Below are 27,521 nucleotides of genomic sequence, written 5' to 3' on the forward strand. Positions count from 1 at the left end.
TAGTACAAATAATACACTGCACCAATCGATTTTTATACCAAATTCTTAAATGCATTTAAAAATATTTGCATTCTATAATTGTCAAACAATGTATTTATGTGGTAGAAGAAGATACAAGAATAGAAACAAAAAATCTTAAACTATCCCAAGTCCTAAAATAAGCAATAAAAAATTTGCAAATTAAGAAATTATCAATGTTGCTTAGAAAATATACCTTACTTTTACTCTCAAATTCACTTTGACTACTTGATGTATAATTTAATGCTTAAAAAGACTATAGCTAAATTATTTAGTGATATTTGTAGAGTGTTACTTCTCTAGGTAGACATGTTTCAACACAGTTTTGATTAATGCTGAGAATTCATTTGATAATTTTAATCACAATTTATGATTAACTGATTAATGAATTAATAATTTATTCAGTAATTTAGATGTCATAAGTATCAACAAAAGGCATAATCTGATAATTGCTCATTGTGTAATTGTGCCCATTAGTAATACTAAGTCAAGAATTTGATAAGATACTCCACTCAGTTGAATTACATTTCCATAATGAGATAAATACTGGCATTGGTGTTAAGTGCCATTCTGTACTCTTCCCTTATGTTCTCTGTATTATATTAACCAACCCCCCAAATCATTGAGCTGCTCTTAAAAAAAAAAGGAAAAGGAAAAAGCTTGACATTGTGTACCTGTTTTTTTGTTGTTGTTGTTGATCAATCTTTCTATTTTTTTTAGTAGAGACGTGGTCTCGCTCTTGCTCAGGCTGGTCTCGAACTCCTGAGATCAAACGATCCACCTGCCTTGGCCTCCCAGAGTGTTAGGATTACAGGCGTGAGCCACCGCGCCCGGCCCTGACTGTCCCTTGTTAAACAACATTTTGAAGTTCATATGCATCCCCCCTGCCAATGCAAGAGCATGGTATTTCTGAGTTATACCTGTTAGGATTTCAGGATGTGATTCTAGAAACTCTAAACCATACTAAAGTCAATAATTATACAACCACTGGTGTAAAAATGCATTTGTATGTCAAGACTAGAAGGATAAATTGTGATGGCTTCAACTAGAACATCAGCCTGTATAAAATTGCTCTGTCGCCTACGAACTTAGTGCAAATTTATTTATCTAAAGGTACCATCTCTTTCAATTACAAATAGCTTATACTAAGACCTTCAATTTGAGGACTAATTGGATTTATTCCTCTATTCTAATCCATAGAACTTCAATATTACATCTTACGTGCAATTTTATGTAACTAATTATTACATAATACTATGAGCACATTCTAAATGCCAGGCACAGTGCTAAGTACTGAATTATTTTTATTAAATTCTTTCCCAAAGCTTATGAGGTACAATAGTATCTAACACATTTTTCAGTAAATACTATGTGCTAAGCATTGTTTTAAGCAGTTTATATATATTAACTCGTTTAATCCTTGCAATATCCGGGGAGGTAGATGCTGATATTATCTCCATTTTATAAATGAAAAATCTGAAGTTCAGAGAGGTTAAAAAACTGGCCATGGTCACACATCTAGGAAGTCACAAAGCTGAGGCTGTCAAATCTGCTGCTTTGCTGTCAGCATGGTGAGCGTGGAACTGGGAGCAAGGTAGACTGCATCAGTCATATGTCTGTGGGCAGGGCCCTGACACATGATTTTCCAACCCAGTGCTAACCAAAATGCAGGGCTTCTTGTTAAACAGGCAGGGAAAAAGTGCCATGAAAGATATTAAATAGAAAGTTTTTTCCTCTCTTCTAAAGTCAATCTCTTGACTTGTCACGGTGTGGTTTATTTGCTATTTAATGTCGTTTTAAGTAACAAAAAATCAAAATGTTATTATACTCCATTAGCACTAATTTCAGCATTCACCTTTATATTGTACAATGTCAGTTTTAAATGTAAATATAAGATCAGCTGATGTGTGTGAAATTGCTCTAATCACACAATCTGTACTCCGTAGCTGGTATGTATTTTGTTCTAACCAGAACTGTGGATACACTGCACAAAACAATCACAACTGACCTTATTTTACTTCTTGGTGTGCACACACTCTGCCAACTCTGTTATCTGCAGAAAGGAAAGACAGAAAGGAAAAGGAACTATGGGCTGCCCCATCTTACTCTTCTATGTCATCATTTTCAGTGTATGTACTTGCCTAATACAAGGGTCTAGCACGATGGGGTCCTCAATTGTGTTTCTTGAAATGCCGTTGCCTTTTTCCTGCATTCCATGAAAGTTTTTGGTTTGAAAGGGAAGCATGTCCTCTCAGGGCTGTCAGCCCATCCTCATACTTCATCCCACTCAGTCAGAGGTGTAACCTGGTACTTGATTTGAGTCTTGCTGAACCCTCATGCATCTTGGGTCCACCAGAATTCTGTGCTCACAAGCAGGAGGGGCAAGGAAGGACAGACATGCACAGCACATGAATCTCCTCTGCCATGCATGTGATCCGTCTCCTAGCTTCATTTGCAAAGCACAAGTTCAAAGATAAAATTATTAAGAATTTTGATACAGCAACAGCAGAGCCTTAAACCAAGTATGGGACCCTTCTAAGCATGAGGCCCTGAGTGACCAGGCTTTGCAGGCCATGAAACAGGCCCTGTCTGGAGCAGCTCTTGGTTAACCAGACACAGAGTGTGGGTACAGGCTGGTGGCTTTCTACACTCGGTGCCAGTCTCTGGCTTGCTCTCAGCTTTCCTGGTTCTCGCATCCTCAGACTCACTTGGCCTCAGCACTACCATAGCATGGGCTGCCTCTGGGGCAGGCACTAGAACAGGCACCGGTGATGTGGAATCTTCTCTTGGCTCAGCCATGCCCCAGCTGTGCAATCCTGGGCAAGTTATTTGCCCTCTCTAAAATTTGATTTCCTCATTGCAAAATGAGAATGGTTCCAGCCGCCTCACAGAGCTGTGAGGATTAACTGAGAAAAATACACACAAAGTCCTTAGCTCAAGGCTTGGCGTGGAGTAAATGCTTGGTAAATGTTAGCTAACCATACCATGGTTTTGACTGTCTTCAGATGCATTTTACAGTTCCATTTATCTGGAAATCTTTATCCCTTCAAATAGATGATGAAGAAACCTGGTGAAGATCCATCTTAGAAGGGACAGAAACTGCCCAGTGGGGCCATAGCTAGAGGTTTAACCCCTAAGTGGGCTGCAGCAGCCCCCCTCCCACCATGACTGTTAGCTCAGGTAAGAAAAGCCTCAAATGAAAAAATTAACAGGGAAAGGTCACTCTGAGCGTTGTGTGCAGAAGGCATGAGGAGAAGCCTTCTCTAGAGGTATGTGCGTCTTTACGGGAAGCTGCTAGAGGACTGGTCTTAAGCCTATGAACCTTGGGTCATATTTTTGAGTGTGGCAGGCTGACCCTTTTCCTGTTCCTTCGCCAGCTTCCTCCTGGGTGACTGCCCATTTGTGAACTTCCTAAACCGGAATCACTCAAAGTGCATGTGTGCATGCGTGCATGAGTGTGTGCGTGAATGTGTGTGGCGGGGGGAGGGTGTCTCCAGATGCTTGCATTAAAATCACAAATGCAGAATCCTGGACCCAATGCCAAACATTAGAACTGAAAACCCTGGGTAAGACTGACACAAGAAACTACCTTTAAGAAGTCGCCCAGGTGTTTTTTGCTTCCTCCCCTAAGTTTGAGAACTTTTGTGGGAGTTTAAGAACTCCTGTGGGAGCCTAGGAAGTAGGAAGGAGGGAACCTCTTTCAAATGTTTAATCCTCAGCACGAGGCAGCTCTGCCAACGTTTGTTGAATGTCAGGGAAATGACTGGATCCAAAGCACAGGGCTAAAGGATTTCTTCCCATCTGAGGCCCCTTGGGGTGGCTCTATTCAGGCCTGATACTCAGTGGACATGTACTAGTAAGGCTACCAATTTGTTAAAATATTTAAATTCTTAGGTGTTGGTGAATATCCAGCGCTTCCCTACTGGCCCAGCTGCCCAGGCCACTCCCTTCCACTGCCCCATGATCCAGCAACTAAAGGGTTAACCTGTGGTCTAGCAGGTGGTCTCATCTATTCTCATTGGTTAGTGTAGGTGCCAGTCAGCCCCCCCTCCCCACAGGTCCAACCTCCCTGACACCACCAGTGGTAGCTCAAGGGCTGGCTTATTCCCTGCCTGTATCCCTACCCTGTAGGTGGGGTTGGGGTGAGACTGGGGAGGACCTTGGGTAGGTGGTACTCCAGCCAGTTATCTTGGTTCTGGTATAAGGGTCCCTGGCTCCACATGACCCAAAGGCCATAATGGGTGGGTGAGTTGGCATTCCTGGTGGTGGTCCTGGCTCCCCAGAGGTCAAATGCCCCAGGCCATGGCCACCAGCAGCTAAGGTTCCCCTAGAGATCCCCTTGCATGGCTGCTCCTGGCAACTGAAGCCTCCAGGAAATTTTGGCTCTGAAAAATCCTGGAAGAGACTGGGTGAGCACAAGGCAGGCAGGAATATTAGTACACAAACGTGAGGGCTTTGCTGGCATGGTTTGACAGATGAGAGGCTGCTTGGCACAGACAACACAGCAGAAGCAGTGTGGGGCTGGAGGAATTATGGGGTAAAAGGTTCCTTTTTCATTTATTTTGTTAATTTGCTAAAATTACTGAATGCCCACCTATAACAGCATGAGCCACAATATTTTTATTAATAAAAAGAGGGTGAGTGCTTACATAGTATTAATATTAATACTTGCCCTGTGCCAAACACTATTCTTAACTTGAGTAATATAATTCTTAACTTGAATTACTATAATAATCACCACCATCCCGATTATATAGATGAGGAAACTGAGACTCCGAGGTTATTTAAAACTCAAGTAGCAGAGCCAGGATTTGAATTCAGACTGACATTGGAGTCCCCACATCATAAATACCACCTCTCTTCTTCAATTTACATTTAGAAAAGTCTTGTGTGTGTGTGTGTGTGTGATTTAGCTGGTAACAGATCTGAAATACATAAAAATCTCAGTCTGTAATAAAATGGCTAGAAACATTTTGAATGAAATTGCTATGGGTTCAGCAGAAGCTGAGGTTAGCACCATGAACAAAACTGCTGATGTTAAAAGAAACTCTCTACTTATTGAGAATCCAAGCACCCTGATGATTATCAAGTTATTGGGAAGTCATTGGAAAAGTTTGATGTGTGTTTCTATGTCACATCACGGTTCAGACAGGGGCATTGTTTAGTCGCAGAGTATCAAACAGAAGGTCAGCAATAATTTTTAAAGACTGATCAATGATTTGGATAGTATTAGAAAATGATGAACTAGTTGCATTAAAACTCACATATATATGCTTCTATTTAGAGAATTCTGGGAATTAAATGTTTGCTGATCACCCTGGCTTTGCTTATTCCAGTCTCCATTTGATTTCTTTGGTCCACACATATCAGCTGGGGGGAAAGATAAGCTCTTACGCTGAGCTCTGATGTGTTGAGCTATATCCCTTTTTTTTACCTTTAGTTTTCTCCTTCACTGGCTCACATTTTTCTTTGAGGGAGGTAGAAAAGGCTATTCTGGTAATCGAGTTGGAATGTGGGCAGGGAAACTTTCTGGGTCTGCTACTGCTTCCTTCCATAAACCCAGGTGATTGAGCTGTCATACTTAAAGTTTTATTGGTTAAGATTCAGGTTAGGACTGGAGCCCTTCTTCTGCAGCTCCTTCAGGACAATCCGTGGAAAAGAACAAGTAGAAAACTGAGTAATGAGTTCTGAGTAAGGCTGTGAGGTTTCAAGGAACACCAAAGAGGAGGGAACATTTAAACCCTTAAAAACAGAAAGAAAATACAAAGCCTTTCCAGTTAGTATGTCAAAGCCAGCTCAGAAGTATGTGACAATCCAGGCAAAGCACTACAATTTCTAGCCAGTCCAGTCATGATTCTCTGGCAAACTGCACAGTCACAGTTGTGATGAGTGGAGATGAGAAGTAATATATAAATGTCAGATGTTACATAAATGTCAGGAATGATTATTATTCGTCAATGAGGGCTAAACGGTTTCTAACCAAAGCCCCATCTCCCGGCCAATATGTTCTTAGTAGAGGTTCTAACTACCAATAATCCACAAGAAGGGAACGCTCACCCCTGGTTCTATAGAGGAGCCCAGCTGGGATTTGGGGTTGAAAACAGGGGTTGGAGTGGTCCCAGTGCCACTCCTTGTTTATCAAGTGATCTCAGGCCAGCCCCCTAACCTTCTGGAGTCCGCCTTAGCACACCTGTAAAATGGGATAATTTTAACACCTGTCCTACTTTTCCTTATCGTACCCGGCTTGTTGTCGTGGTTGTACGTGCTTTGTAAAGCACAAGCTGCTGCAAAGATGACAGTGGGTTTCTAGAATCGGGCTGAAATTTAGCCTACGCCTTCCCTTTGAATCCTACTCACCGGGAGAACTTCTTAAGGGAAATTCACCTGGGGGGTGGTGATAGCGATGGTGATCAGCCAAAGCTGAAGACGCCAGGCTCCTTTCCCGCGGCAGATCAGGCGCCCGGATCTTGCATTCTGGCCCTGGCTCTGCCACTTCCCAGCCGGTAAGCTTGGGCCAGTTACCGGAGGAGACTCTGGAAGTGATAGCCAAAGGCTCTTTCAGCTCTGACGCTGAGTCTAAATCAGGCTCATCACTTGGCTCTAGCCGTGATTCACCTTTCTCCTTAGGAGCAACTCTCCCTCCAGCTTCTCCGACACTTGGAGCGGGGGTCTTGGAACGGGTGGGGGCTGTGTATTTCATGTGAGTGTGCACCATAAGGAAGTTATTTCCTTGGAGGTGAGGTGAAGTGGGGGCGGTGAAGAAGGGGTGACAAGTGAGTGCTCTGAGAAGCCAGGATGCAGGGAACACTGTAATGAGGTCACGCCTGTCGCAGGCAAAAAGGAGCTGGACACCTTCTGGTGGGGGGAGGGAGGAGCGTCCCGCATTTCTGTTTGCAGGAAGTCTCTCCCCACAGCTTTCAGCATCTCCCTCCCCATCTCTCCCCTAGACCCCCAGCCCTACACCTTTCAAACCCCACCAGGCCCTCCCGAAAGAAGAGCCCGTGTCCGCGCCTCCTCCGTGGTCCTGTCTGAAACCCTGAGGATTGTTTCCAAGCTGACTCACACCACTAATGTCAGGGAGCGGTGTCACACGGCGCTGGGCTCTGCAAGCTGTTGCTTGCGCGGTCGCCCCCGCCGCCGCCGCTCCGGGGCGGGTGCACCAGGGTCTGCTCGTGGGGCGGGGGCGGGGCGGGACCGGGGCGGGGCCTGCCCCCTCGACGCGCCGGCCCCGCCCCTCTCCCTCCCTCCCCCGCGGACCGCAATGATTTAGAAGTTCAGGAATCCCACGTGACGTCACCGGGGGGGTGATGTAATGCACTCTAAATAGAATGTATTGTAATCTTTGCTCAGTCCAACGTGGTCCCTTCACCCGGGCTCCGCTCTTGCCTTCTCCACACTTGTTTGGTAAGTTCCTAAAAATACGGCTCGGCCACTTCTGGGGCTTTTGCATTTAGCCACTTTTGTTGCACTTGCCGCGGGAGCCATCTCGGGAGCGTACTTGTTTGCAGGGGTTGGTTCTCGGCGGCAGCCGCGAGGTTACTTGGTCCAGTGGGCAGGTCACAGGGCAAGGAGTAGGGAAGATGCGATGCATTTTTTTGGAGGGTGATCCGTGTTTGTAAACATTTTGGCGGACCAGAGGGAAGTCCGGCCCCAACTGCTGGTGGACTATGGAATTCTGCTGTGTCCCGAGGCCACCCCAGAGACCCCACGCCGTGTCAGTCCCGGAGCGCGTCTCGGTGGCCGCCGCGCCGTGCGACCGGAGGGATGCTAACGTGGAGCAAGCGCCGTGTCCGCCCCGGCGTGCGTGCGTGTGTGGGAGCGCGCGTGAGTTTCCCTGACACGGGGAACAGTTATGAATCGGGGGTGTGTGTTTGCCTCCAGAGACCTGGCAAGGTGCGGAACCCTCCAGAAGTGCGGTCAAGCGGCAGCGGCGGCAGCGGCGGCGGCAGCGGAGACGGAGAGACAGGAACACTCCCCCCGCTGCGTCCCCAGCTTCCCAGCGATGCGGCGGAACCCCCGGAGAAAGTTTGCAAACTTCCAGCGGGCGCGGCGAGGATGCCGGGTCACCTAGCGGGCGGGCGCGAGAGCGCGCAGGGGGCTCGCCCTCTTCCGGGGTGCCGAGCCTGCCGGTGCCACCTCTCCCGCAGGGCTGGCCGCCGCAGCTGGTGGGCGCGCGCGCCCGGCGAGGGGCGGTCGCCCTCGGAGGGCGCTTGGCTTTCGCTCCAGGCGCTCCAGGCTGGAGAGTCGCGAGGCTCTCTCTGCTCGCGTTCCCTTCTCCAGCCGCCTCCTGCCTCGGTTCCTTTCTCGCTGGCATCACTACCTCTTCCCCGCCGCTGCCCCAAGTGACAGCTCGGGCTCGAGCCGCAGCGGCACCCAGGCACTTCCCAGGACCCGGCGGCGGAGCCCTCCTCTGCGGCAGATTCTCGGCAGAACCGTTTAAACTTTCACGAAGTTCTTAGAGGGGCAAGACGCAAAGGAGCCAAGGAGATGTTTTCTCCCAGAGGCTGCATCCCGCTTCTTCTTTGCCACAGATTAATTTCCAGGGGGTGTCTGGTAGATAAAGCCCTCCTTGTCCACCCCCCCAACTTTCCGTGAACGGGTGACAAGCCCACTTGATGCTTGTTCAAGGCCGGGAACTGGAGTGGGCTGCTTGTATATGTCCTTGTCAGAGTCTGCAGAGTGTGTTTGATTTTTATTTTTCCCTCCTTCTCTGACATGTGTCAAGGAATAAAGGCTGGATACAGGTCCATTACGTCATTCTGCAGGCCAGTAAGTGTTTGATTAACGGCTTCAGATACTCAAAGGTTCAGTAGCTTAGAATGCTGACAAAGCAATCTGCTTTCCACCAGCCCCCCCCTCCCCACGTACTCGTGCAATCGCCGGCTCCCTGGGCATCTATGTTGCCCCCTTTCCCGACCCCTCCTTCTCCACCCCTCCCCCGCCCACACCGTTATCGCTCTAGCTCCGCCCCCGCCTTTTACAGCTTTCCCCGGGGCGAACACTGTCCCTGGAGTGTGGGTAAGAGCTTCTGGTGTCTGAGGGGACCTCAGTACCTGACCAGCTCACAATCTGCCCTTTTCCATTATTTAAGAAAGGCATCAGCAAGCCCTCTTCTCCGGGACGACAATGCTAAGCGCTGATAGAAAAGGCATCTCAGGAAACGCTTAGAAGCGTTATGACCCTACTGTGTCCCCGCGGTGGTGACTGACTTAGGAAAGCAATACGCCCACTGCGAACAAAGTACTTAACTTTACGTAGCGCCTGCCTGGAACCCCATAGCGGAAGCGGGGAGACCGAGAAGCGCGGTTGCTGACTAAATAGAGTGCAGCTGAAAGGATCAAGATTAAACATTTCATTTCCAAAGTGAGGGAATGTGAGTCGTGGAAGCTAAAGTACCATACAGTAAATTGGTGCGTGTGTTACTTTCTAGCTCTTAACCTTAAGTTTCTATATATAAAGAGGAAGTTAAATACGTAAGTCATTGAATTGAATCAGAATCTGCGTATCTGGTAGTTGAAATAAAAACCCCGTGTATGATTTGTTCAAGGGATGAAAGTAAAAAGAACTTTTTTTGGCGGGGCGGCGAGGGAAGGAGGTGTGCAGCAGAAATTAAATAAAAATTTTATTAACAGAGTTTTGAATGGAGGGGGACAGGGGATTTGAGTGCTCTCTGATTTGCAGTTGGTGAAAAATAAAGGAAAATTTATATTCTGAATATGTGGGAATTTCTTGAAGAACACATGTTTTGTTATAATCAGATCTACTTTCTTCAAAGTGAAAGCCATGCTGTAGGGTAGGCATTTGTGAAACTCCTGTCTGGGGTCTAATTGACATCCTTCCCCCAAGTTCGTGGCAGTATTTATCATTTATTCACATCTAGAGATGCAATAGCATAACCCCCACACAATACATGTGCATCAAGAATGTTGAACTTCTTGTTTGTGATGCATAGACCTTCAGGAAAAAATGGCCCGGTCACGGGCACTGGAGAGTGTGATTAATGATCAGTGATTTAGTGATCAGTGATTAGTGGTTTTATTCAAACTGTTACCTCTGACCAGAAGCACACATCAGAGGATTAACAGGCTCTTTAGATAAATGCTCATTAGTGGAAGGGGAAAAGCAAAGATAATAGGCATGCACCCAGGGACAACTTTCGAAGAAAATCATTCCCGTCTTCAGAATAATAAGCTCTATTAACAGAAAGCCCTTTTAATTTAAAACTTGCTTTTATCTTGTAAATCAAAGTTAGATGTAAAAGTTTGTAGTGCCATTATAACCTAAATTTTCCCATATCCACTAGATGTGGATTATCTCAGTAGCGATATTTTTTTTTATTTAAATAAACAATTGGACCTTTAGAGCAGTTGAGCCCCTGACAAGTTCTTAACTCCCAGGGTTTGAAAGTGTCCCCCCTTGTAGGATGGAGATTGCAGCTTGCTAACTAGATGGCGCACTGTTATTTGGTGTTCTGTGCTGCGTAGTGCAGGAGTATAAACTGAGCATGTAGCTGCTTGCGAGGTGTTCTTCAACACAACAAAGTTGATTCTGTGTAGGATTGGAGGCTAGACAGTTCTACCAATTTTTAGTCACATTTTCCATGTCAGTTAGATCTAGGGAGTTCAAGGCGACTGGAAAAATTAGTCTCATTACTAAAAGAAACTTAGAGAACGAAGGAGGAAAGGAGGAACGAGAATCCAGGAGGTACCTCTGGGTTGCAGAAGTAATTGTGAAATACCAGACCTATTCTTTTTTTGCTAAGAGCTAGTTACACAATCTTCTGATCTGAAATACTGAGGCAAATGCTCAAAGGTTTGTTTTCTTCCTAATCTTGCTGGTGAAAAAGAAGTTACTAGAAAGAAAGGAAGAAAAAACTTGATTTGGTGACTGCAGGAAGCAACACGTTGCTGCTTTTATTCAACAGATAATGGTAAGATGATGTTTATTATGCTTATTAAGCAGAGAGAGAACTTTGCACTTGGTTAAATGGGACCACTCTTGTATTTTCATAGGTAGAATTCAGAAATGGAATTCTGATTTTGCACGGGAATTTTAACGTTGCCTGGGACTTGTAGAATTTTATGTGGAAGTGTGTGTGTGTGTGTGTGTGTGTGTGTGTGTGTTTTGTGAATAAGACCATTATTTCTGGGGTGAAATATGTTCATGAGCATGTGAACTGCATGGTGGGGAAGCTATGAAACATGTTAAGTAATGTGTCAGGTAAGCTTTCCCCTTTCCACGAGCTTTCATGAATGACTTCAATAACTATTTAAATTTCAATAAGAAAGGAATTCTTTAAAAAGAAACCTAAAAATTAAAAGCAGAACAATAAAACCATTTTTCCACCTCCAAACCTAGGTGTTTATTCCCCGAGGAAGGATGCTGTTGAACATCAGCTATTACTTTAGTTTTAAAACTTAAAAAGAAATCAATAAAAGAACTCATTTGTGTGTCCCCATAGATTTTTCTCATTTTCCTTTGCTTGTAGCATTTTATATAGATGTGTTATTTTAAAATTCTTACTGATTTGTAACAATTTTTATTTTTCAACTTTACTCAGCTAAAACATATTTGCTCAATTGATAATACCTCCAAGTCAACTGTTTTTGAATGTAAATTGTGGACATCCATAAATTGTCAATTAGAAGTCAGTGGTGACTTTATATAATTTTTATACCTGAGCGTATAACATTCCCACAAAAAAAGTGGAAACCATGCCTTTACTTCTATATTTCTGTTATGTTGCAGCTTTTATTTGACTAGATGTTTAAACAAATGGTAGTTTGTCAGAGACTTTTCCTGTGTAGCTTTTCAATTCTAGTAAGTTGAACTATTTCCCACACCTGCACATTCAAAACCAATCAATCATGGAGTTTCTATGGCTATTTGTACCCGATGTCAAGTTCCCAGTCTCCTGATTTCTTACTATAATTTACTTTTCAGCAATGATGCATCAGTATCCTGTAGTATTTCCTTAGCATTGGAGTTTGCTTCTGATTAAGCTGGAAATTATTTCGTGGGGATGTGATGTTCACTGGAACCCTACAATGTGAACTTCGTATTTGTAGCTGGTTTTCTTCTGGCTGGGTTGTTAGATTAAAATTGGGATTGGAGTGGACTTATTATTTTTGTCATCTTTTCTCTTTTTCTTCTTTACTTCAAAGCAATGCCGTTAGTCATAAAATTAATGCGATCATGGCTGGTGTTTCCCATCTATATGCTTCTTTTGCCTCTTACAAATTGGATTTCTATAGCAATTTAAGATCTTTTTTTAGAGGCAGCTTTCTTGGATGAAGATGGAACAATGATCTCAGTCAATTCATTATCTTGTCCAGTTTGACTACCAGCTGTTTTATGGGAATCAACCAATGCTTTTATAAATTAGTGTTTAAAAATTTAAATCTATGACTATTTCTCTGAATTCTATTTAAGAAAATTATACAGTTGAGATAAGGTAATAAACTGGGGGGCAGTAGTCTCCGATATTTAAGTGTGAGAAAGAAGTGCTTTCACAAATGTTAAGCAGACTTAAAGACACAGAAGAACCTTTTTGTGTCGCTATTTGTAAACTAAATAAGCCATCTATTTCGTGGCAATGCTTTAAATTGAAAGTCTGGCACTTTAAAAATGACATCATGTTTAATGTTTTCACTAAAGAGTTAGTACATTTTGTAATTAGGAAAAAAATGGGCAGTTAGTGTTTTTTGAGCATCCATTAGTATTCCATTGTTGGGAATCACAAATCATGGATTTAACATAAGAAAATTAAAAAAAAAAAAGAGAGAGAGAGAGAAGGCTTTTAGAAATTTTCAGGTAGTGATAACACTCTTTCAGAGACATGAGTACAAATTTTAAGCTCTTATTGAGGACTCTGGGACTTTCAAAGTATTAACAAAGCATAAAGTTTAGGATAAATTTCTGAATATATATTACATTGACATTTCGGTATTTCTTTCTTCTAAGTTCACTCTATTGCCCTCCCCTTTTTCTTGAGAAATAGATCAGAATCAATCACTTAAAAAATACATATTTCAGTTGCTTTCTTCTATTTCCTTAAGGTTTCTTCATGTTTCTAATCTCTACCCTAAAATTAATGAGGATTGAAACTGTATTTGACCTGAACTGATCTTAGAGGGACCCCTTTTGGCCTAGAGATTGTGATGGTGAGGTAGAAAGGCTTGTAGCTTTATGCAGATACTGGAGCTAGGAGAGAAAATGATACAATTTCTCCTGCTTATAGCCCAACTTCTTCATTTTACAGAGGAGAACCCAAGGTCTGGTGGTGTCCCCTGGCTCACCCATGTCCAGAGCTAACGACTGCCAAACCAGGCCAAGAAGCCTGATCTCTGCCTCCAGGTCTGGTGCTTTTACCATGAGCCAGGCTGCCATAAATGCCCTTGTCGTGAATGGCGCATAACCCTTGGCTTTGGCCACTTTGCCCTTTCCAAGCCTTTTGACTGCTAACCTTTCAAAGTCAAAGTTTCATCAGCTCTTTTTTGAATGAATGCCCTGACCAAATAAACTGTAGTTTTTATTCTATTTATTCTTATTTAATGTCTGCAATGCTAATTTTTCTAATATGGGCCTCCTTAATGGATTTTAACTTAAATTCTTCTTCTCCATCATCATTAGGCATGCCCTATAAAACTACACCAGCCAGATTCCATTTGAGAGAAAAGCCAGGCAAAACTAAACATGCTCTAAAAGACTGTCTCAGAACAAGGTAGTGACATTCTTTATTTCCTGCCTTTTCTTTATTATGTTTGAGGAAGGTATCCAAAAAATTATTTAAAGTTAAAATAAATAATCTTTCTGTTTCTCCAATAAAGCAACAAGTGCTATGTTCTTTCCAGCAGATGTACTTTTGCCCAGGACCTGTCTATAATATATTATCTTTCTTCGTTGTATATGAGAGTGTTTGGAGTTGGTAAGGAATGAGTTGAGTCTGGAAGTACGCTCTTTGAGGTTTAAGTGGCAAAACTTGATTAATAGCTAATAAAAATCATGCATGCAACACAGAGGGCTGCAGAACTCCAAACATTTGATTTAAGATGATATTTAGGCTATGCTGTATTTAGGATGGGAAACAAGAATATCTAAATAAAATCTCGAATGCATCTACTGTATGCGTTGTTTGGCCTGACCTATAGGTTTCCTTTCCAGCTTTTTGCATAAAGGTATTGTATCAGAATTCAGATCTCTTTTATTCTTTTATTACACTGAAGAGCTCCTGTGTTGCAGAAATGATTTCTCAAATATAACACATTTAGGCCAGTTTTATGCAATTGTCTCTCTCCTTCCTCACTTCCCAAGGGGGAAAACACGTGCAACAAAAAAAATCTTTGTTTTTGTTTGAATTAGCTGATTATTAGAAGAAATACATTTAATTTCCACTTGCTAGATCTGGTAGGACCATTTCACTTTATCAAAACAAGATTTTCTTCTTTAAGTAAGTTTGGTTTCTGAATGGCCAGGTATTAATAACCCATGCATCAGAGGGTAGAAGGCATTGAGGATAAAGTCCATTTCCACCAGGGTACCTCGCTGTGATGTGGTGCGCCATTGTGAAGAGCCTGCTTTGCCTCACAGCAATGACAACGTTGTCCAGAAAAACATTGACTCCTAGGAGGAAAACCAATATTGTAGGCTCCAGCTTCTGAGCAGGGACGTATGCTGTGTTGAAGATGGCTCTCAGAAGGCTGAGGGCCTCCAGGGTCATTTCTAAACTACAGCGTGGTATACGATTCTCTTCTTCCATTTTCTGCACTTGCCTTATGCTCGTGTTGCCTGGATTTATTTTTTAATATCCATTCCAGCTACCCTGCTTTTACCAATAACCCTGCAATAACAAATCACAAATGTATGCACAGCAGAGAGGGGATATTTTCCATAAGTAAAATACATTTTTAAGTATCAACTGTTAGAAGAAACAATTAGTGAGACAAATGAGAGAGAGGGAGAGTTTGAAATCCAACCGATAGCTTAACAGGCTCTGCCATTGGCTCTGCGACAGTGTGGTGTACGGCAACAGGAAAAGCCTAAGACTGGAAGGGGGAATCCATCCCCAAAGAGCTGCCATTATGCTTCTCTGCCTCAGTTTCTTCATTTGTAATACAAGAGTATTGGGCTCAACCAGCACTGCCCATGGTGGGAGCCACATATGTAATTTTAAATGTTCTATTAGCCACATTAAAAAGGTGAAAAGAAACAGATGGAGTTAATTTTAATAGCATATTTTATTTAACCCGATGTATCCAAAATATTATAATTTCAACAGATAATCAATCTATACATTCTTTCATCCTTTTTCCTTTCCTTTTCTGTTCTTTTCTTTCCCCTTCTCCTTCTCCTTCTTCTTCTCCTACTTCTTCTTCTCTTTCTTCTTCTCTAAATCATTGAAATCCAGTGTCTATGTTACAACTGTAGCATATCTCAGTTTGGACTAGCCACATGTCAAGTGCTCAAGACCCACGTGTGGCCAGTGACTATGGTATCAGACAATGCAAGTTTGTATCAGTGGTTCTTGATCCCACCACTTGTGGAGCTTATAAAAAATACTGATATTCCTCTACCCCAAGATTCTGATTTAATTGGTTTGGGGTGAAGGCCTGGGCCTCTGTATATTTTAAAAGTTCCACAAGTGTTTCTACTGTGTAGCAAAGGCTGAGAACTGTAGTTCTAAATGATCTCTAAGGAATCTTCTCTGCTAATATTCTATGATTCTATTTAAGGAAAGGGATTGCAGTAAAGTGTTCATTCAGAGTTCAAGGGCAGCAAGCAGTTGTTATAGGCATGCTGCACCCTACAAAACATATTTAAGAAAATATAACTAATAAAAATTAAAATGTACAGAAGGAATAATTTAGAAGACAGTATTTTGTACCACACATGAGCTCTGTTTTGTATATTAATAAATTTCAAATTTGGGTTTTTTAAATGGTCTGCTTCCCTAGAAATCCTAATTTAGGATTTGATTTACATGCAACCTTGTAGAAACCCTCTGTTTTGGAAAAGGTCAAGATATCCACATTTTAGTTACAGTATTTTGCCAGCTTACATCTTTGCCCCAGATAATACTTGCTTTTAGTTATTTTGGGAGGGGAAATCTTACTCCATTTAAGACATCTGGATCCCCTAGAATTTCTTCCCTCCAAGCTTTTAACAAGCTTTGTGTCATTGCCTGGACCAAACTTGCTCATGTCAAGGTGTTAGTTATAACGTCCTAGACTTAAGGTATTCATTATATTTTGTCATCTTGTAAAATATTCGAAGGATCAATATTTCTTGATGCACACCAGAATGTTTTATTTTAATTTTTTTTTACAATGTATCAGTCTGTTCATTCACTAAAGGATGTAAAGAACCATGAAATAAAAAATAATAATTTCCAAACTCCTTACACAGCTCCTTGCATTGTCAAGAAACAGCATTGCTTGTGGAGGGGAGGAGAGACCTTGGTGTGGGTCCCTTGTGACTTCGTGCTGTGCAGAGCCTCTGCATTCCCGAACTCATGAGTCATTCCACGCTGACCCTCTCTCCTTATCCCCTGCAGAGCCATCTATTTCCAAATGCATGTCTATTTCACCACGTGCTTTTAAAACATGACTTTAAACCAGTTTTAGATACAAAAGTAATGACTTTTTTTTACATTTTGTGGAAATAATATTTGTGTTTTCTGTAATATCATTCATTGAAGGAATTTTAGCCTCCATTTACTAACATATAGCCCTAATCCCCATATTACAGATGGAGAAAACAAGGGATTGACAAGGCTAGGCATCTTGCTCATTGATTAGATGGGTGGTCAGTACGAGAAAAAAGCTCACATTTATTAGTGCCATGTAATCTAAATACAAGCACTATGCTGGGTGGCTTCCAGGTGGGGCTTTTCCAATTGTTTGTACTATTGCGTTTGTCTTTGGATTTATAAATAACATTCTTTCCAATGCTTTCCCATGCATTATTTGCACTCAGATGGTTTCCTTGCTAACAGCTCTTGCTCCCCTGCTTCAGGCTACGTGTACTTGGATTGATTAACAAATACATAAAAGTATATTAACTTCTTAACATGAGATCTACTTTAAAAGTTGTATAGAGACATCTGTTGCAAACCTGTGTTTTTGGTGGTATCTGGGAAAACTTTCTCTCAGGCTACTTTGAGATTGACTGTTAAAAGACAGTGTGGAGAGACAATGAGATTAATGACGTAAATTGCTCATCAGTTTTGGAGATTGAAGGTGAAGGGCTTTAGGTATTCATTTGTTGAGCAAGATAGAGTCTAGCCCTAGTTCCTGAACTATCTTTAATAAGACACTTTAGCCTTTGCTGTGCCAGTGTACTGTCTTCGTACTTGGTCTGGAGCCATCTGCTTTTGAGTATTTGGGTTTTGTTTTCTCCCAATAATGACGATAGGTTGGACCCGGCCTTTTGCAGTTTCTGTCTGCACTTCTGTGTCTTCAGTGAGAGATAAAAGCCATGATAGATAGTGCAATTTGTGACCAATGCCAAGGAGCAATTATTTTCTAAGCATTATGTTGAAGTTAAAACAATTTTGACATCCACACATACCTGGTTACGGTAGTTATGCTTATATGTAAATAAATATGTATATAGATAAAAACCTGGGCCAATGAGGACCAGAATGTGACTAAGGTATATACTTGCAAATGTGCTTATCATCTTTTTTAGGATGCCCATGGATAAATTGTTACTCCTTTGGGGCAAGTATCTATTTGTAACATTGACGTAAATATATATATTATTGATTAAAAGATATAATTCTATTTAAAAAAATTGAAATCATTTTTAAGACATTCTTTTTTTATAATGAGGCCTGTCTAAGCACACACTGTTTACAATTTTGTCTTCCAGTTTCACAAAGCCAGATGACTAACAACCACCATTCTTAGGGCTGTGCTGTGTTGACGTCATCAAAGATGATGGTGCATAATGTTTTGGCACTATGAAGCAGCGTGTAATTTGAAATTGTGCTTTTTGCTAAATACCCGTGCTAATCTCCAAATCATTCAAAACATTAAAAAACCAAAACAAAACAGTGATGTCTGCCTATTGGATGAAGGCAGCACTGGCAAAGTACAATTTTTTTTTCATGTGCTTCAGAGCACTTACAAAAATCATGGAGAAAAAAAATTACGCATAATTACTTGACCTTCTCTTTGGAAGGGACATTCTTAATACAGACAGGTTAACTCTTTAAACCAGGGTTCATTTTTATCCTTTCCAGGGATTTTTTTTTTTTAAGCACAAACACTACAAACACTGTTGTATCTATAAAAGGAAGGCTGTAAGAGTAAGTCATGTGGATGTGTTATCTTTATTTGATATTAAGCAAATATTTTAGGAGATCTATTTAGGAAGTATTATACTCTTTTACATAGTTTTAGTTATTTAATACTTGCTTAAAAAATAGAGGATTCTGGAGAATGATTGCACAACAGTGTGAATATACTTAAGACCTCTGAACTCTACACTTAAAAATGGTTAAAGTAGTAAATTTTATGTTATATATATTTTACTATTTTGCTATAGTTATTAAAAAAAAGGAATAAGGTTTTTTTGTACCCATTCCTCAGATGGGGAAATAGAATGCATAGACCATTTGTTTCAATTTAGGTGCAGTGGTTTTAGTGTCATAATGGGTGGGTCGAAAATCTAAGGAGGAGTTTTGCACACTGGGCTAATGCAGAGAGGTGACGTGTGTGTGCGCGTGTGTGTGCATTATGTGTGTGCGTGTGACGTGATTCTACACATAGGAGAATCCAGGGCCTCCTTTCTGGGGATTGACTTGGATCTGGGTGAGTCCTGGGTATAGAAAGCTATACCATTTAATTCGAAAACACAACCATTTGGCCTTATTTGAGCGTTCTTTTTGGATTTACTTGAATGCCTTTCTCAGCACAGGGATATACTCAAGTGAGATCAATGAAAAAGTCTAGTAAAGCAGCCTTGTAGTTTAAGCAAGGGAATATAAACCCGTGCTTCACAGTGACACTGACCAGTGAGAAATTGTTTAGTGCAGGACAATCTGGGAGTTGAAAGTTCTGGAAGCAGATCATAGGTGGAGGAAATTAGAGATATTTGACTTGGAATGGAGGAGGCTCAGACTTGTGCATAGTATCAAGGGAGATTCTGTGGACAAGGAGCATACTATTTTCTATGTATTCTCTGTGCTTCAGGGAAAAACAGTGAAAACTGGAGGAGGGGAGGAGGAAGAGGGTTTGCTGTGTAAAGGGATGGGGTTTGCTGTGTTTGCTATTTTGCCTTCAAAAAGGGAAGAATTTTGAAACAAGTGGACCTATACATCAATGGGATGGACTATCTCAGAAATTAGTGACCTCCCTAGAGTCACTAATGGAGTGTCAGAACTATTATAAGAAGAGTTTCTAGAAGCAGTGAGAAGGAGGGCTGGGCCAGTTGCTCCTGGCATTTTTGGATTGTGGACCTTTTAAGCAATTGAGTAAAGGCTGGGAGCCAGTTTTCAGAAAAGTGACACATAGGCAGATATTCATGAGAAGGTTCATAGACCTAAAAGCCATGGACTCCAGAATGAAAATTCTCGGGGCTCAGTGATTCTTGAGACGCTTTACCAATGCTATAGTTACACGGACACAAACCTGAAATCGCCATGGCTGAATATGAGTTCAACCTACACGTGTTTGCGAATACATTATATATATTACGCTAAAAAAGAAAATTGAGTGATGAACTGATGCTAATGTGCGTAATCAGGAATGACCACTAACATTACTTAGATTGTCATGTGTGTTTCTCTGTGAGGGTTACTGCCTGTTTGCTCAATAGCCTACACTGAGACAACCACTGATTAATAACACTTTACATTTTAGGATTTTCAAAGTAATTTCATAGAAACTACCTTATTAGGGTAATATAACAACACAATGAAATATGCAGGACAGATATTATCATTCCCATTTGATGGATGAAGAAACCAAGAATCACAGGGCTTAAGTGGTATGTGGAGTGCCCGCTAAAGCAAGTGCCAGACATATAAGTAGAATTCAGGTATCTTTCTCTGCCTTCTTCCTTTCTCCTGCTCCTTTTTGTCCTTCATCTCTGCCCCTTCCTGCTAGCCACACATACTTATGGAATCAAGTGTGCCTTTTTTTACTAAGAAGTAGCAATAACCATAAATAAATGAAGAAGTTCTCTTTAATTCAAAATATCAGAGCCCTGCTTGAGCCTAAATTCCCTTCCTTCCTCCCTCCCTTCCTTCATTCACTATTTACTGAGCATCTATTATGTGCCAGGTAGTAGGGATACATGATCAAAATCAAAGAGAGTCCCTCTCCTCACAGAGAAACTTACTGTGAGCAGAGACACCAAATAAGTCACTGCAATTTAGTATTTCAGGAGGGGGTGAAGGGGTGCAAGTCTGGAGGCAAAAAACCCAGTTGGGGGCTATTGTGCTTGTCCAGGCAAGAGGTGGTGGGAGCTCGGGCTATGATGGTGCCAGATTCAAAAGCCATGAAAGAGGTAAGATCAGCATGGCTGAAGGATTAATTAACTGGAAGATGAGGGAAAGGGAGAGGGAGCTACTCCTTCTAGGGGAAGATGGAGTCAGGACAAGCCTGACCCCATGACAAAGTCCGGATCATCCTTTGTGGTGTTGGAAAGGGGAGGGTTCTGGCCCAGTGCCCCACGGGCTTGTGTCTGCACCCTCAGAAGAGAACAGAAAGTGACTGTGAGCAAAAACTCAAAGAGCAGCTATGACTGAAAGCTGCAGTGCACTCACTGGGTTGCACGGCAGTACAGTTCTGGTATCTTCTACCAGAGAGTAGCACCCACAGGGAGAGAGGCACCCTCTCCTCCTCTGCTCCCAAGGCAGCCACAGCTCTGGCCTTCTGGAAGGTCCAAGGCAGGGCAAGGTATATTAGTTTCCTGAGGCTGCTATAACACAGTAGCATGAACTGGGTATCTTAAACAACAGAAATTTATTCTCCTACAGTTCTGGAGGCTAAAAGTGAGAAATCAAGGTTTTAGCAGGACTGGGTCCCTCTGAAGGCTGTGAAGAGGAATCTCTTCCAGGCCTCTCTACCTGGCTTGCAGAGGGCCACCTTCTCTGTGTCTTCACATGGTCTTGCCTCTGTCTATCTGTCTCCAAGTTCTTCTTTTTATAAGGATGCCAGTCATATTGGGTTAGAGCCTACCCTAATGACCTCATTTTAATTTGATTAGCTCTATACATACCTTATCTCCAAATAAAGTCACATTCTGAGGTGCTGGGGGTTAGGATGCTGACGTATCTCTTTTGGGGGAGACGTAATTCAACCCGTAACAGCATGTGTGCCCATCAAGAGGGCAGCACCCAGGTCAAGTAGCAGTGGGACCCTGTAAGAACTGGCAGATCGGAGGTGATATGGATTATAGCCAGACATTCTTAGCATGTGGTAAAAATAAACCTCTGATGGACCCCCAGAAGAACTTGAAACAAGTCTTCAGACATGGGGGTCCACATATTACCAGGTATGAACAAAGTCAGCAAAACACAGCAAAATAAGGCTACCCTTAAAAATAGATACATACATGTTGCACTCACTAATGATTTGCTATTGTAGGCATTACCCTTGATTTGGCCTTGAATTTGTCTCCAGGGTTTGTAAAGGAGCAACGCCGAAAGGGAAATAACCAACTTTCAACCTTGAGAAGAAAGAATTATTAATAAATACGACTATAATCTGTCACCCTGGCAGACTTAGCAATTGTTTTTTTGATGTGCTAATATTTACTGATAAGGACAAAAACTACCAGTTCCCATAAACGCACACACATACCAAGTTGCGTATAGATATTTCAATGTGGGAAGAAAAAATGATTTTCTGGTTGTTGATGGACAATTTATGCCTATGTGCTACCTCTATTTTGCACAATGAAAATAAGGAAGACAAAATTCTGCATTTTAAAAGCACATCGTAATGTGAAGACAAATAACCCAAGGCAAGAGATGGGGTGATTGTGGGAGAGGTGGTGAGAAGGAGTCAGATTCTGGCTTATTTTGAAGGTAAAACTAACAAGACTTGCTGATGGATTAGATGTGAGGGGAAGCAGGAAGGCAGGGAAGATGTTAAGGTTTTTGACATGAGGCTCTGGAAGGATGGAGCTGCCGTCAACTGAGATGGGGAAGGTGGCAGGTGGAACAGGTGTGACGGGGCAGAGAGACCGGGATTCTGTTTTGGGCACGTTATGGGCGAGGAGATGTCCCGTCGACACAGACGCTGAGTGAGGAGTTCAGGGAAGGGGTCTGGGCTGCAGATACAGAGTCAGGACCAAGGTCTTGGACACCAGATAGGCCAGCCTCATCTCCCAACACACAGCCCCTTTCTCAGCGGGCCCCAATCGCACTGGAAAATCAGATCCCTGAAGGTGTCACGCCCTTCTCAGTCCCAGGGCCCTGGCATGTGTGCTACCCTTTCTGCCTAGACCATTCCTGCTACACAATTTGTGCTTTCCCCTGATTTCCCAGTCTACATTTGTCCTGAACTTTTCCTCCATAGCATTATCAATTTTATATGCCTTCGTGTGGTGTTTTCATTTAATTTTAAAAAATTTAAAATTCACGTGTCCCACTAGAACTGAAATTCTGAAATATCAGGGATCAAGCATGTTTTGTTCATCACCATTTTCCAAACATCTAGTTCTGGCACATCTCAGACACTTCTTCAATATTTGCTGAAGGACTGGATGACTGTTATTAAAGTAATACTTTATACGTGATGTATTGCGCTTCCTTTACTTGTAATCATACAATTCCAAGAGTAATCACACCTGCTGATTTTCTTATCTTCTTAAAACCTAGATAATTGATGACTTAATGGCTTCACATGCCTTTGTAACAAACATTTTTTTTATTAGGTAATCTGTGAGGAGGGAATGGATCATGGCTGAAGATGGAATAAGAACTTTAAAACGAAAAGGGATTTAAGGCTTGTATACACTTCCTAATCAAAATCCCCCCACCTCCTGTTTGCTTGTAAGCAACTTTGTTGCATTTCTATGGATACCTTTATCTAACAGTGCTTGAGGTTATTTTATTTAACCTTTGACAAGACCTATTACGTACTACTTGCCACGTTTTTCGTTTTTCGGGCTGAGAGAGCCAGGTGGGCAGGGAAGAGGTGGGGGCACTGTGTGGGATGAGGGGATCTGAGCAGCTGGTTGATGACTGCCTTTGGTGGCTCTTAGAAGGTCTGTTGCCTCCAGCCTCATCCTGGGACACTATGGGAAGTGATACAGAAGGAAAGAGATTTGTTTCACCATGAGAGGGTTGTTAGCTCACAAAAGAGCTCTAGGTCTCTGTCTTTGGTGGTATGGGGCTATATGAATTACAGGATTAAATTAGGAAATGGTGTTTTTACTGTCTTTAAAAAAGCTAGAGTGAGCTTTCAGAGGTGCTGTGTCGTTGGGAAACACACACTGATTCCAAGAACACATAATTGTGTGTTACACACATAGGTAGAGAGATTGTTGATTGATTGATTGATGAATTAATATAAATAAATGTCATTTGGGGAATTCATGAAAAAGTCCCCATGTTTATAGATGACATTGTTGTGAGAGGCTGCCACTCAAGAAATATGCATCGAGCATTTACAGTGTTAGACAGGGAACAAGAGAGAAGGTCTTTGTCTTCATGGAGCTAATGCAATCTACTGAGTCTCACTTCCTCCATGTGTAAGATGGAAATGATAATAATATATACTTCATAGCCTTTTCAAGAGGAGTAAATCACCATGAATGTTAAAACACCAGTTGGGTTTTAAAATGCTATGTAGACCAGGCATGGGGGCCCACACCTGTAATCCCACTACTTTGGGAGGCCAAGACAGGGGAGGGTCGCTTGAGGCCAGGAGTTTGAGACTAGCCTGGGCAACATAGTGGGATCCTGTCTCTACAAAAAATAAAAAAAAAAAAATTAGCTGAGTGTGGTGGCACACGCCTGTAGTCCCAACTGCTTAGGAGGCTGAAGTAGGAGAATCACTTGAGCCCAGGAGTTTGAGCTATGATCAGGCCACTGCACTCCAGCCTGGGTGACAGAGCAAGACCAGAGTGAAAAAAAAAGTGCTCTATAAATTCTGAGTGGCTATTATGATTGATGTAGCAAAGATAATTATCATTCTCTTTGGGAATAAATCTTGATTAATTATTTCTAGTTCTGAATATCCTCCATCCTCATACAAACTAAGATTTCACCCGTCTAATTTAGGAGGCTAAATTTTCTTTTGATATAAACCTAACAACAACAACAAAAAAGAAAATATCAGAATTAAAATAAAACAAGCACTGCAACTTTGTAATAGGATGTTATAATTATGCAATGTGTCTTACACAGAGTTGAAGGGTTGTGTCTTTCGACTAGCAATGGCAAAGGCAATGTGGTAGATGCATCTGGAATGAGGTCCTTGTATCCCAGGGATTCCTAGTATTACATTAGTTTCATGTGACAGAACTTACGAGAAATTCATTCAGAAAACTTCCCAGTGTAGGAGTCTTTTGGCATATTCTGTGCATATTTTCTCAAACAAACGGCAATCATTTTTCGGTTGTGTCATTTATGGCCGTTGCTTGTACGCAGTCTTGTGGCTCTTTTGCAAGCTGGCAGGCACAGAGTGATCATCTGGGATTTTAAAATGAGAGTGTACCATTTAATATTAGTGGTCTTGGTAACTTTTCTCTCCTCCACATTTCCCCTGAAGCTGACCTTGTGAGAAAAATACCCTGAAGAGAAAAAATAAGGCATCTATTTTTCCTGAAAGAGTAACTGGAAAAAGGAAAGTTCTAAAGTCTTAACACTGGAAATAAACCAATCCTGATCCTAAAATCTACTTGCTGGTGTGTCCCTTTCTGAGTCAAGAAAGGAATTTTAGCGGACTTGAACAAAAATATTGAAAAAATGATAACTATATCTCAAGTTCAGGGATTCCTTCACTTTCTTATTTTCAAATTTTAAAGGTAAAGCTACTGCTTTCTGACTTAAAAATACTCATTGTAGTAATTACAGAAAAATATAAAGAAGAAAATTCTAACCAAAGATAATCACTGTTGGTGCTTTTGATGTATAATCCTTCGTATCATCTATGTCCTTATCTGTCCATATCATCTAGCTATATTTCATAGAGTATTTGCAGTTTTGTGTTTGTTTGAATTTTTTTCTACTTAGCATTATTTTGTGAACATCTCTCCAAGATCCTAATTTATTTATTTATTTTTTCTAATTTATTTTTTGAAAACGTGGTTTTGATAGCCTCATAATCTTCTATTTGTTATAATTTACTTAAACCATGTTGCTTATTATTGGATGGATAGTTTATTTTGAATTTTTCTCTGGTGAAAAATAATATTGTGATGAACCTTCTTGCATATAACCCTTTGTTTGCATCTCTTGTTTTTCCAAAGGAATCGTCCCAACAAGTGGATTTTGATACACTTTGCTAAATTGCTTTTAAAACAGCTTATACCGATTGCCTCATACACATCAAGACTATGCAGTCGTGCCTGTGGCGTCTCCAGTCAAGATTTGGGCATTATCATTAAAAAGAAATATTTTCCCAATTTATTAGGTCAAAAATTGTTTTAATGTTTTAAAGTTTTTATTTGATTGAAAGGGGAGTTGAACGTTATTTCCATTTGTTTGCTGGCGATTTGTGAATTGTCTGTGTGTGTCTATGTCTTTTGGTTTTTTTCTCTCGGAGTGCTAATATGTCGCTTACTTTTTTTAATATGGGAAGAAGGATATGCACCTTTTATCTTCAAAATTTAGAAGCACAGATATAGCCCTATACTTTTGGTATAGAAAGATTTTAAAACATTTCTTGTGGTTCTTAATTCCTGATATAGTGGTGGACTTAAGAGTCTGAGAATATGTCAACACAGTTTGCTTTTAGAATAATGCCACTTCTGCTGATTCTAGCTTCAGTTATATGCGTCTTCTTTATATTTTTCTGTTTCTCCTCCTTCTACTGTAATAAAAATTTTTAAAAGATCCAGACTTCGACTTACCTCATTTTACTCAACTACACTTTTAGGTGGCAGCCTGCCAACAAAATCACTGAAAAGAATCTCATATGAGAACTGAAGAGGGTGAGTAGCACCAGTTGAGAGGAATAGTTGATGAGAGAAAAAGGACAGCTTCTTGTTTACGCCATGTAACAAATGATGTTCCCGATGCTAGCTTGGAGTGAGCAGGCTTAGTTAGCGAGGAGGCCGAGGCAGTGGGGCTCAGGAATTCCAGGTATCTGACATTCCACTCTCTACTTCTGCCTGTAGCCAGAGGCAACTGCCTTTGTCTCAGCTCCATCTCTGCTGTCCCATTTTATAATGGAGATAATAATACCTCAAAGGTATGCACTAATTAATTATTCTTAGAGACTCTGAAAATATAAGTACTAATTATTGTAATGATTAGATCATTACTTTCTTCATTTCTTTTTATAGAATTTTAATTGAATGACAAAATTCAACATCCAGATCCAGTTATTCGGACAGATTTTTTTTGCTTGTTGTCTTCACAGCTTGTTTATGTTTATTTTACCCCACGCTAAGTGAGTTCCTTCAAATAAAGAAATGTAACAGTTTTTGAAAGTATTTTAAAATGTTGGATTCCAAGAAGAGGAATGCAAAAAAAAATTGTAAAATTTTTATGTCTCCTCAGGTCATTCTAACTCAATAATAAAATAGCTAAATATTTGAGACCGTTGATTTTTAAACCACATTAACTTCTTTTTCCTTCGATGTGAGTCATATAATCTGGGGTGGTTAGTTTACTGGTAAATAATTACACCCAAGACTCTTACAGTTTACCTATTAATAGATACTCAGCAAAAAAGACTCATGGATATAAATAATTTAACAAATGACATGTTCCGAACAATGGCCCTGGCTTTTATTGTGTGGTTTTAAGTTTGGAACTGGATGTGAATTTATTAAGAATCATGTTGTCAGTTCCATAAATTCATAGAATTACTGTGACTCTGAGTTGACAATAGTTAAAAGAGTACACATTTAGCATTGGTGATTTTTCTTGAGTGGTATTGTTTAATTTAGTGTGTAAACGTCTCATTTTTCTAATTAAATCATACCCACCTTAAGAGTAGGGCCCATGTGTTGTAATTCTTCTAAAAGGAGAGGGATTGAATGAATGCTGGAATTATCACTTAGGCCACCTGGCTTTTTTTCCCTGACTCAGCCTGTAACTAGCTATGAGTTTTGGACACTTCTGGAACTATATGCTGCCTGAGTTTCCCAATCTATAAACTGGAAAATGATACCTTCTCTAATTTACAAGGTTGTTGTGAAGCTCAACTGAAGGGAACTCCCTAGGAGGGGGTGGGTAGTTAAAAGCTTTGTGTGGGCTAGTAAAAATTCAGTGTCATTTTGCAGGGTTGTTTTATTTCCAGATGTATGATTGTCAGTGGAGATGTGCATTTTGACCTTTTCCCCTCCATTTTTGCCTGGGAGATTTTGCATGC

General features: G+C 41.2%; 2 protein-coding genes across 3 annotated transcripts in view; both read left to right on the forward strand.

Moving 5' to 3' along the window:
• The first annotated feature begins 3,182 nt into the window (after nucleotides 1-3,182).
• LOC105807320 lies at nucleotides 3,183-8,775 on the forward strand. Its single transcript, XM_012640676.1, has 3 exons — nucleotides 3,183-3,198; nucleotides 7,369-7,422; nucleotides 7,900-8,775. The coding sequence occupies exons 1-3, from the start codon at nucleotides 3,183-3,185 to the stop codon at nucleotides 8,475-8,477; spliced, it is 648 nt and encodes a 215-aa protein (XP_012496130.1). The 3' UTR covers nucleotides 8,478-8,775.
• Nucleotides 8,776-10,551: 1,776 nt separating this feature from the next.
• LOC105807372 (cyclic AMP-responsive element-binding protein 5) overlaps nucleotides 10,552-27,521 on the forward strand; it is a 381,115-nt gene continuing 364,145 nt past the window's right edge. The window contains exon 1 of one of the 2 annotated variants that reach the window (XM_012640747.1): nucleotides 10,552-10,948. In XM_012640747.1, the coding sequence (XP_012496201.1) occupies nucleotides 10,946-10,948 (3 nt within the window). In that variant the 5' untranslated portion in view covers nucleotides 10,552-10,945. Of the gene's footprint in view, nucleotides 10,949-23,005; nucleotides 23,027-27,521 lie in introns of those variants that run through there. The other variant, XM_012640749.1, reaches the window with a different exon arrangement.

This window comes from Propithecus coquereli, unplaced genomic scaffold (assembly GCF_000956105.1).
Source record: "Propithecus coquereli isolate 6110/MARCELLA unplaced genomic scaffold, Pcoq_1.0 Scaffold156, whole genome shotgun sequence".
Taxonomy (NCBI): Eukaryota; Metazoa; Chordata; class Mammalia; order Primates; family Indriidae; genus Propithecus; species Propithecus coquereli.

Excerpts from the sequence above, each read along its gene's own strand:
- LOC105807320 (XM_012640676.1), top strand. Across the intron at positions 7,423-7,899 it reads GCCTTCTCCACACTTGTTTG|AGACCTGGCAAGGTGCGGAA; the intron begins GTAAGTTCCTAA and ends GTTTGCCTCCAG.